Below are 12110 nucleotides of genomic sequence, written 5' to 3'. Positions count from 1 at the left end.
CCAATCAGAACCGATTTGCAGCTCAGCTGACAGCCTCCTTGCTTTTCCCGTTATTGTAAGGCTGCGTTTGCTGCCAACGCCGTGCATGCGACTGATTTACTCCGTGATGTCATTGCGAGTGATGGAGTAGACCGTGGCTAAGAGCAGAGAATCAAATATTTATGTAGCAGAGAAAGAAACCTCTGCTGTGTTGCTTCTCCTGTTTGTTAAATGACAGAAGTTATCAGTTAACCCTTTTCTCCCATGTCTCCTAACATGGTTTTCTCATGAGTAAAATGCTTGGAACTAAAGACAAGTGATGTTGATGGAGAAATAGAAGAGATGCTGTAAATGAGAGGGTTATAAGGGATATCCAATATGTCTCCTGAAAACAGGTCATGCTTGACAGACATGATTCACTTGATTATATAATGCAAGGTGGAATGTTTACAGACTAAAAAGACAGGTATATCTTGGCACAAAATTAATATGCACCAAAATAAATGACCAATTGATGGATGCTTGTCTTAAGGAAATAAGTATCCAGGATTGATAATAAATACATTAGAAATTTTATTCTTGTGATGAACCCTTTCATTAAATGAACAAAAAAAGTACCACAGATTCTGGAAATCTGAAATAAAAATAGAAAATGCTGGAAGCAGTCAGCAGCTTGTGTCTCCTGCAAATTATGTTATTGGTTTCCTGCACATGCATGGACAAGTGCACGCATGCAGGTGGTCATCTTGCATTGGCAAAAGACAGAGTCACTGCACTCCAGAGTCACTGCGCTCCAGAGTCACTGTGCTCCAGTTCAGCAGGTTTTTGAAGACTGCTGATGTTTAGATACAATGACTTGTTCTCAAGATGGAAGCAGTATTGGAAAAGGCATGTTCATTGCCCTACTTTGGAGGGCATTAACCATGGAACTGGAGTCCAGTGTAGTCCCAGAATTGTTAAGGACAATCCTTCCCTGAAGGAATAGTGAACTGTTTGGAGATTTTACAATACAAGCTTATATTTTCCTCAAGTTGCTAACTGTGAGATTTATTAATTTCAATTCCATAACTTGCCATGGTAAGATTTGAAAACATGAGCTTTGGCTGCAAGTCCAATAGCCTAACCATAGATTTTGGCTAGTTAAAGGCACCCGGGGATAGGGAGCAAAGGCTGGTAAATAGAGTTGAGATGTTGCCATGAATGAATTGAATAGGAGAGCAGACTGGGATGGGCTGAATGGTTGACCCTTGTTCCTGATGTTCAGAGCCACTGTGTGCCTTAATGATTCACTAACTGTCCTGATCTCGCTTTGCAGGAACGGCAGCGTTTGGAGACAATTCTGAACCTTTGTTCGGAATACAACAAGGCAGGTGATAGCACAGCAGGAGCAGCAGTGAGCAGCATTGAGAAGATTGGTGAGCAGCTACAGAAACTGGCCCTGTCCTCAAGCAGAGCATGCTCGCCACAGCTGGAGCCCAGTGAGCACGACTGCTGTGAAATGGAGGCAAGGCCTTTGGCAAGAACCTCACACAGTCCGCCCTCCGCATTTGACTTTAGCCCCTCGGATAGGAGGTCAGCCAGGCATCGTGGCCCCCTGGAACCAGACAGCTGTGTGGAGTTGAACCGTTCCCATGCCGGGAGGTCTCGGCAGCTGTCTCCCAGTCCGGCCGAGCGCTCGCGGAAGCATCCAGCCGATTCCCCGCCTCCTCGCCAGCACGACCACTCGGCAGAGAGGCTGAGTTCGTTTGCTGACGGTGTGGAAGCGGGGGCCTCTGACGATGGCTGCAACATGGTGAGTTTTTCTTCCTGCACTAGGTACTGAGCATTTCATCGGCACCAGACTTCCACCTAGAATTGAGGCACTGAAGGTGTGCGGCCATCTCAACCACATTCCATCGCAATGGGCTGGGATCATCTCTGACTCTGTGGAGTGAATCTAGCTTTCAGTGGTGTGGGTGATAGTGAATGGGCAGCCTGTCTATAAACACCAACACCGAATTTAATGACAAGGAGAAAGGGCAGGGCCCAGGATGGGAGCTGACTGCTTTATCACTCGAATTGTGTCATGCCCGACACCAATTTGACTACCCACCGCCCCACCCCCATTGTTTTTGAAATAACATTTTCACAGAATAACCGAACCATTACAGTGAAGAAGGAGGCCATTCGGCCCATCGTGTCTGCACCTCTGAATGAGCAAATCACCTGATGCCATTCTCCCACCTCCTCTCCGTAACCCTGCATATTCTTCCTTTTCAGATAAGTTTCGATTGACCCTGTCTCCATCACACTCTCGGGCAGTGCATTCCAGATCCTAACCACTCGCAGCGTAAAACAGTTTCTCCTCATGTTGCCATTGCTTCTTTTGCCAATTAATTTAAAACTGTGCCCTCTGGTTCTCGATCCTTCTGCAAATGGGAACAATTTCTCCCCACCTGCTCTGTCCAGACCCCTCATGATTTTGAATACCTCTATCAAATCTCTTCTCAACCTTCTTTTCTCCATGGAAAACAATCCTAACTTCTCCAATCTACCTTCATAACTGAAGTTCCTCATTCCTGGAACCATTGTCGTGAATCTTTTCTGTACTCTCTCCAATGCGTTCACATCCCTCCTAAAATACACACCCAGAACTGGACCCAATACTCCAGCTGAGGCCAAACTAGTGACTCATATGCGTTCAACATAACCTCCCTGCTCTTGTACTCTATGTCCCTATTAATAAAGCCTAGAATACTGTAAGCTTTATTAAACACTCTCTCCACCTGTCCTGCCATCTTCAATGACTTATGCACATATACACAGGTCCCTCTGCTCCTTAAGATTAGTGCCCTTTATTTTATATTGCCTCTTCCTACCAAAATGTATCACTTCACATTTCTCTGCATTGAACTTCATCTGCCGCCTGTGTGCCCATTTTGCCGACTTGTCAATATTCTTTTGAGGCTCCACATTATCCTCCTCACAGTTCACAATGTTTCTGAGTTTTGTATCATCTGCAAATTTTAAAATTGTGCTCTGTACACCAAGGTCTGGATCATTAATACATATCAAGAAAAGTAAGGCTTCCAATACCCACCTAGATTTAAAAATTATTGTGTTTTGTTTGGGAACCTGTATGTTTTAAGCACTTTAATATCAATTTTCTCTGCTTGGCCTCCAAAGGGCCATGTTCTGCCCTTCTGCTTACATGTATAGCTGCCACTTAACACATTGTTGGTCCACTGCACTCTTCATCTGACTGGGTGTTAAGTGACAGCAGAGTGTCAAAGAGTAGGTGATCTAGTGCCCAAAGACGAAGTTGGAATGGTGTGAATTGGCACCACTCTTCTAATCCTAATGAACCATAGACATTTACAGCACGGGAGGAGGCCATTCAGCCCATCTGATATGAGGTGGCTCTTGACTGGAACAATCCAAGATTCTTGCCCCATAGACAGACAATTTTATCTGCTTCACATATTCATCTTCACTTTCTTTAAAGGATCCAAAATGGTCAAGCTGACCAGTCCACGTGGCCCAGTATTCTAAGCAGTAGGAACCAGTTCAGCTCCAGTTGACGTGTGAGGGAAATGCAAAAACAAGTATAACGGTGGGGTTAGCAGAGTGGATTTCCGCTGCGTGCTGTCTTGAATCAGAACGCCGGGCATTAATAATGACACATTAGACATTGACCTTGGCTCAGGGCACCAGAAACTCCTGCTTTTTGTTTTCCTCGATTAGTGGTCTCAGGAGATCACCCATGCTCCTGAGAGCAGTTAACACTCAGGTTTCATGTCTCATTCAAGAAATGGTACCTCCAACTGTGCAGTACACCCTCATTACTACACTGGAGTGTCAGCCTAGATTAGGGGCTCAGCTCCTGAAGTTGGGCTTGAACCCATGACCTTGTGACTCAGAGCACTACAGAGTGACAGCTGACACTAAATGCTGATGCATGGCATCTTTTCAAAACAGTGAGTTGATCACTGCTATTTTTGGGCATGGGAAGTCAAGACATAGTTCAGCCTTTAGGTCAAGGGTCAGATGAGAGGATGAGGATTGATGGGATCATTGGTGAACAATTTTCAGTCTCTGTAATTTCTGAACCCGAATGCAGAGACCTGAAACCTGGAGGGAGCTGAATATTTTCCCACGATTAACTTTGTGTTCCACTTAAGTTGATGAATGTTGTTGACAGGGAATAAAGAGATCAAAGATAGAGAATCGGAAGAATAATTTGCTTAAATAAATTGCTAATGATTGCTGTTACCGTCCCCATGACCCCTTGAAGCAGGTCGTCAAGGGAGGGGACGGGCTTTATAATATTTGTCACATGACCATTGAACAGTTTGATGATTGGCTGGAAGATGATGATTCTGGGTGGATAAATTGGCTAAAATCGAAGTGACCTGGCGCTTGCAACACTTCCTGTGTAAGTTCAATTGAAATTATCCAGCTCCCAGACTTTCAAAGCGAACACAATTCTTTAAATAGTTTGAGGGACTGCATATGCTTCAGCTCACAATAAAATGCTAGTTTGAGAAATGACACTGGGTTTACTCTGACTTGGGACTTGTCACACACTAGCTGCGAGGCAATAAACCATTGGAGGAGAATGCCAGTGGGGTGTGCCAACAGCCAGGCGGCACTGTCAGTGCCTGTTCCATACAGAGCCTGTAAGGGCTATTTGTGGAGAGAGAGCGAGAATGGCATATTAAAAATATGGGAGAGAGGTGGGTGGCCTCCTGGTGGGGTGAATTGGTGGGGGGAGGTTGAGGGACTATTCAGCACCATAGTATGCAGCCAGCAATGCTCCAGGAGCCTTGTTATGTCCCAGTGGTGTGTCAAAACTGGGAAGTCAAAGGCAGTTAGAAAAGCGAGTGAAAAGGGAGAGTGATGCCTGACGGTTTTGGAGGTGGAAGATTATCTAGGAATTTCCTATCACTGGCTGAAGGCTTACACAGAATGTATAATACACAGGCCGAACAGCCTGCTCCTGCTCCTAACTCCAATGTTCATACCTTAGGAACAGACAGTTCAGTATTCACACAAGCCACCTATCTTCATCGAAAATTATCGGCATATTCTCCATTCCTTTCTCTCATGTGTTTATTCGGCTTCCCTTTAAATGCGTCTATTCTATTCACCTCAACTATTCCCTGTGGTAGCGAGTTCCACATTCAAACCACTCTCAGGGTAAAGAAGTTTCTCCTGAATTTCCTGTTGGTCTATGTTAGATGACCCCTGGTCTGGCCTCCCTGATGGGCAGAATTTTCCGGCCCCATTGTGGCAGGGATGGGGCCAGGGCTGGAAATGCAGCAAACCATTCAAAAATAAGAACATAAGAACTAGGGGCAGGAGTAGGCAATTCAGCCCCACGAGCCTGCCCCGCCATTCAATACGATCATGGCTGATCTCATTTCGGCCTCAACTCCAGTTTCCTGCCCTCTCCCCATAACCTTTCAACCCGTTACTAATTAAAAATCTGTCTATCTCCTCCTTAAATTTATTCAGCGTCCCGGCATCCACTGCACTCTGAGGTAGTGAATTCCACAGATTCACGACCCTTTGAGAAAAGTAATTCCTCCTCATCTCTGATTTAAATCTACCACCCCTTGGCCTAAAACTATGGCCTCTCATTCTAGAATGCCCCACAAGGGGAAACATCTGCTCCACGTCTATTTTGTCTATCCCCTTTAGCATATTATATACCTCAATTAGATCTCCTCTCATCCTTCTAAACTCTAGCGAGTATAGGCCTAAACTGCTCAATGTCTCCTCATAAGACAAGCCCTGCATCTTTGGAATCAATCTAGTGAACCTCCTCTGAATTGCCTCCATTGCAACTATATCCTTCCTCAAGTAAGGGGACCAAAACTGTGCACAGTACTCCAGGTGCGGTCTCACCAATGCCTTGTACAGCTGCAACAACACTTCCCTATTTTTATACTCTATTCCTTTAGCAATAAATGCCAAAATTCCACTTGCCTTCCGTATTACCTGCTGTACTTGCATACTAGCTTTCAGCAATTCATGCACGAGGACACCCAGATCCCTCTGCTCTGAAGCATTCTGAAGTTTCTCTCTATTTAAATAATAAGTCTCCTTTTTATTCTTCCGACCAAAATGGGATAGTCATCTCCTACAAGGGATAGTCAGCATGGTTTTGTCAGAGGGAGGTCATGCCTAACAAATTTGATTGAATTTTTTGAGGAGGTGACCAGGTGTGTAGATGAGGGTAGTGCAGTTGATGTAGTTTATATGGATTTCAGCAAAGCCTTTGACAAGCTCCCACATGGGGGACTTATAAAGAAGACAAATGCACAAGGGATACAGGGTAATTTGATTAGGTGGATTCAAAATTGGCTTAGTTGTAGGAGACAGAGGGTGATGACAGAAGGATGCTTTAGTGACTGGAAGCCCGTGTCCAGTGGCGTACCACAGGGATCTGTGATGGATCCCTTTTTATTCGTCATTTTTATAAATGACATAGATGACTATGTGGGGAAGTGTTGTTGCATTAATAGGTTTGTGGATGGCACAAAGATTGGCCGGGTGGTTAACAGTGAGGTTGAGTGTCTTGGGCTACAGGAAGATATAGATGGGATGGTCAAATGGGCAGATAAGTGGCAGATGGAATTTAACCCTGAAAAGTGTGAGGTGATACACTTTGGAAGGAGTAATTTGCCAAATGAAGTATTCAATGAACGGCATGACACTAGGAAGTTTGGAGGAACAAAGGGACCTTGGCATGTGTGTTCATAGATCTCTGAAGGCGGAGGGGCATGTTAGTGGGGTGGTGAAAAAGGCGTAAAGACACTTGCCTTTATCAATCGAGGCATAGATTACAAAAGTAGGGAGATCATACTGGAGTTGTATAGAACTTTGGTGAGGCCACAGCTGGAGTACTGTGTGCAGTTCTGGTCGCCACATTATAGGAAGGATGTGATTGCACTAGAGGGGGTGCAGAGGAGATTCACCAGGATGTTGCCTGGGATGAAACAATTAAGTTATGAAGAGAGGTTAGATAGATTTGGGTTGTTTTCGTTGGAACAGAGAAGACCAAGAGGCGACCTGATCGAGGTGTACAAAATTATGAGGGGCATGGACAGGGTGGATAGGGAGCAGCTGTTCCCCTTAGTTGAAGGGTCAGTCACGAGGGGACACAAGTTCAAGGTGAGGGGCAGGAGGTTTAGGGGGGATGTGAGGAAAAAGCTTTTTACCCAGAGGGTGGTGACGGTCTGGAATGCGCTGCTTGGGAGGGTGGTGGAGGCAGGTTACCTCACATCCTTTAAAAAGTACCTGGATGAGCACTTGGCACATCATAACATTCAAGGCTATGGGTCAAGTGCTGGTAAATGGGACTAGGTAGGCAGGTCAGGTGTTTCTCACATGTCAGTGCAGACTCGATGGGCCAAAGGGCCTCTTCTGCACTGTGTGATTCTGTGATAACCTCACACTTATCCACATTAAACCCCATCTGCCAAATTTTGGACCATTCACCTAGCCTGTCCATATCCATTTGTAAATTTCTTATTTCTTCATTGCAACTTACTTTCCCACCTATTTTTGTGTCATCTGCAAATTTAGCTATAGTGCCTTCTATCCCTGAATCCAAGTCATTAACATAGATTGTAAATAGTTAGGGCCTGAGGACCAAACCCTGTGGCACCCCACTAGTTACAGCTTGCCATCCAGAAAAAGACCCATTTATCCTGACTCTCTGCTTTCTGTTGGTTAGCCAATCCTCTATCCAAGCTAATATATTACCCCTAACTCCGTGTGATCTTATCTTGTGTATTGTTTGGCGGGACCGGAAGATCCCACTGGCGGAGGGGCTGGAAAATTCCGGTCTCACTCTCGAAAACTACCCTTTTTAATTTTAAGGACACTTGCTGGGCCAGCCCTCAACCACGTCTTTCTTGGAGATGAGAGCCCCAGCCTTTCAGTCGTACCTGAGTTGTGCCTCCTCAGTTCTGGTATTTTCTTCTTGCTGCACCTTCCCCAGTGTCACTACGTTGAAAGAAGAGCTGTTCGGAGTGCTCCAAGTGGCCCAAACAAGGTTTGATACAACTTGAGCATAGCTTCTCTACTTCTCCATTCCTCCAGAGACATTTTAGATAGAAAGGAGACGATCTTTAATAGTTACCCGGAGGGGGTTATACTGCTTACTTCAAAATAATTCACCATGCTTTACTTCTTTACTTGTATTTCTGGTTGTATTTTTTTTTTAACTGTGCCCTGCACTGTTGCTCTTGGTCAGGTAGGGATTGACCTCTAACTGCAGCTATACTCTGACTGGAACTGCAATGTTCTGGATATTGAAATCGCTCCGCCATTGTGCTGTGCTGTTGTCTACCTCGCCATCCCCAGCAACCTTGCGCACAATGTGTTGTCCCGTGGCTACAGGGAAACCCGTGCTTTGTGGAGCTTCCATGTTCTCCACGAGTGTGGGGGAAGGGGACTGCCAATCACAGGCCTTTCCTTAAAAATTCAGTGATCCTCTTGTGGGGGAGAAAAATTCCCCCTGCTCCTCCTCCACAACAGGAAGTCCTGCAGCTGCTCCAGCTAATTTGAAGAAAGAGAGACACACAGAGCTACGGGTCTCTGATCCAGGGCTTCACTTTTGCATCAGTTGATAAAGGAGGTTAGAGAAGACTGAAGCTAATACTCTGACTATAGAGGAGGCTGCTCACACTTCCTAGTACCTTAGGGATCGAGTCCAAACACCTGACCGTGGCTCAGTTGGTAGCACTCTCACATTTGAGCTGATGGCTTCAAGCCCCACTCCAAAAACCTGAGCATATAATCCGGGCTGGCACTTCTATGCAGCACTGAGTGAGTGCCCATTCTCACTTAATGTCCACCTCAGTTCCAGGCAAGGACAGGTCTGGCAGTGTTAGTCAAAGACGCAATGGCACTGAGCCTTCATGCCTCCTGTCTCCTTCGAATGACTACACGGGACATCTGTAACCTCACCTAAAACTCCGTGGCTTTGAGGTACTACTTGCTTCTGTGATCACTGCATTTGGCCACAAAACCTCAAAAGCACTCCATTAGCCACAGGGCCTCTCAGGGATGTGAAAAGCACTATATAAATGCAAGTCTTCGCTTGTCACCTGACAAAAAGGTTAGGCAGAGGATTCCTCCTCCGAGCAGAGAAGGTTAGTGAGAATAATATGGCAATTAAGGGGAGATTTAATAGGAGTGTTTAAAATGATGACAAGTTTTAATGGAGTGGATAGAGAGGAACTGTTTCCAGTGGAGGGTCAGCAACCAGAGGGGACACAGTTGAAGAGAATTGGCCAAAAGTCTGGGGGAGAGATGAGAATGTTTTTTATTTAGAGTTATTATCTGGAATGCACTGCCTGAAATGGTGGGAGCAGTTTCAAGAGGAACTTTCAAAAAGGGAATTTGATAACTTGTTTATATGAAAGGAGAGATTTACAAGGCTATTGGAAAAAGAGCAGGTGAGAGCCAACACAAGCATGATGGGCTGAATGACCTCCTGTGCTGTATGATTCTGTGACACAATGCTTGACCTATATAGTGTTCTTTAAAAAATAAATGACTTGTTAGTGAGTTTGAGAAATTGGGCTTTGAACTGCTGGGAATTCTGACTCTGGGTCAAAATCTAATGAGGCACCTTCCAGACTGAGGTCAGAATGTAGCTAATCATAAAATGGTTACAACACAGAGGAGGCCATTCAGCCCATTGTATCAGTGTCAGCTTTCTACAAGAGCAACTCAGCTAGTGCCACTACTCCCCACCTCTTCCCTGTAGCCCAGCAAATGTTTTCTCTTCAGATAATGATCCAATTCCCTTTTGAAAGCCATGATTGAACCTGTCTCCACCACACTCTCAGGCAGTGCATCCCAGACCCTAACCACTCCCTGCGTAAAATCGCTTTCCCATATGTTACTATTGCTTCTTTTGCCAATTACGTTAAATCTCTGCCCTCTTGTGGTCGACCCTTCCACCAATGGGAACAGGTTCTCCCTGCAGACACTGTCCAGACCCCTTCTGACTTTGAATACCTCTATCAAATCTCTTAAATCTTCTCTTCTCCAAAGAGTCTCAGCTTCTCCGACCTATCTTCACACCTGGAGTGTTTCACATCCTCGTGAATCTTTTCTGCACTCTCTCTCAAATGCCTTCACATCCTTCCTAAAGTGTGATGCCCAGAATTGGACACAATAGTCTAGCTGAGGCCGAACCAATGTTTTATACAGGCTTACCGCTTATAACTTCCTGGCTTCTCTACTCCAAGCTCCTATGGATAAGGCCCAGGATGCTGAACGCTTTATTAACCGTGCCCTCAACCTGTCCTACCACCTTCACTGATTTGTGCACATACATCCCCCAGGTACCTCTGCCCCTCACCCTCTTTTATTTTTTTTATTTGTTCATGGGATGTGGGTGTTTCTGGCCCATCCTTAATTGCCCTTGAAAATTGAGTGGCCTTGCGAGGCCATTTCAGAGGACATTTAAGAGTCAACCATATTGCTGTGGGCCTGGAGTCATGTGTAGGCCAGGCCATTCGTGAACCAGATGGGATTTTACAACAACAGTTTCATGGTTATCATTAGACTTTTAATTCCAAATTTTTTATGGTATTCAAACGGTGGGATTTGAACACGGATCCCCGGAGCATTACCCTGGGTACCTGAAACACTAGTCCGCTGACAGCACCACCACACCATCGTTAGATGGTCTCTTCCCGCTCTTCCTATTGTTTACAGTTCCTCCTTAAAAGCAGCGAAATGCCTTTGACTGGATGGCTGAGATATTTGTCTGCGTATTGATACCGTACTCAGAAAGATATGCAGTCCGGAAGGAAGAATGGGATTGTAGCGGATCTAAAACAAGCTAAAATATGATATGGCATGGTCAGGGAACAGCATCTGGAGCACTCTCCCCGTGAGCTGGAGAAATATGACATGACGCAGATGGTTCTGTGTTGACAGCCGTAATCGTTCATTTCAACTTATAAAAGGAAACAGCAGTACACAGTCCAGAGGGATTTCCACATCTCTTGTAGTCTTTAGCATTGTTTGTAAGCACTGTGGTAATGGCCTTGCCTCCATGTCAGGGAGGAGCTGTGCTCTGTCAGCTGCTGCATCTCAGTTGTTGCTCAGCACTGGTCCTTTCTACAGGGTCTGCACTTTCCTGGTGGAGTCAGTAAGAAATGCCACAGTTCAAGTCTAGGGGATAAAGACAGGAAAAGGAGTTTGGGGCAAATGTTGTTAAAGTTGTGCCAGTCTACAAATCGGATGTTGGCTTCCGTTGTGCACGGGTTACACATAGCAGTGGGCGTGGTGGGGGGTATCTCCATTTGGCATCAGGGGAAGTGTGGCAAGTCGATCCAGAGGCAATTTCACAGCCAGTCATGACTAACTCTTGCCAAAAGTTCATATCATCCCCAGGCTGATAGTGATCCTCTGTACAGGACACTCTGGATGACGGTGTGCAGCACTCAATCCCTTCCTACAGCTAAGGATTCAGAGTGCTGGAAGCAAAAGGCCACTCACTCCCTGGCACTTGGCAGCAGACACAGGGGCAACAGGAATAGGAGTTTATTCTCACTGGAGAACAAGAGCCATTAAGAATCCATCATAACATTGACAAGTTGGACTTGAGATAATATTTCCCATGGACCCTGAGGTTGACAATGAATGGGTTTGGAGTGAAAATCAGACAAATAAGAGGGAAAAGACACATCGGATAGAACTACTGAACACGGGAATGAAGATCGGATAGAACTACTGTACACGGGAATGAGGATCAGATAGAACTACTGTACATGGGGATGAGGATCGGATAGAACTACTGTGCACGGGAATGGGGATTGGATAGAACTACTGTACACAGGAATGGGGATCGGATAGAACCACTGTGCACAGGAATGGAGATCGGATAGAACCACTGTGCACAGGAATGGAGATCGGATAGAACTACTGTACACAGGAATGCGAAGATTGGATAGAACTACTGTACAAGGGAATGCGAAGATCGGATAGAGCTACTGTACACGGGAATGGGGATCAGATAGAATTACTGTACACGGGAATGCGAAGATCGGATAGAACTACTGTACATGGGAATGCGAAGATCGGATAGAGCTACTGTACACGGGAATGGGGATCGG

The 12110-nt window shown here is 45.5% G+C and overlaps 1 protein-coding gene across 4 annotated transcripts in view; it reads left to right on the top strand.

Moving 5' to 3' along the window:
* The window catches only part of LOC121290654 (pleckstrin homology-like domain family B member 1), a 250600-nt gene that overhangs the window by 111111 nt on the left and 127379 nt on the right, over positions 1 to 12110 (top strand). For all 4 annotated transcript variants that reach the window (XM_041211388.1, XM_041211386.1, XM_041211389.1 and 1 more), the window contains one exon: positions 1295 to 1771. In XM_041211388.1, coding sequence (XP_041067322.1) covers positions 1295 to 1771 — 477 coding nt within the window. The remainder of the gene's footprint in view (positions 1 to 1294; positions 1772 to 12110) is intronic.

Source organism: Carcharodon carcharias, chromosome 18, assembly GCF_017639515.1.
Source record: "Carcharodon carcharias isolate sCarCar2 chromosome 18, sCarCar2.pri, whole genome shotgun sequence".
NCBI classification, from domain to species: Eukaryota; Metazoa; Chordata; class Chondrichthyes; order Lamniformes; family Lamnidae; genus Carcharodon; species Carcharodon carcharias.
The sequence above is the reverse complement of the archived record's forward strand: the minus strand, read 5'-3'. Positions and strand labels throughout refer to the sequence as shown.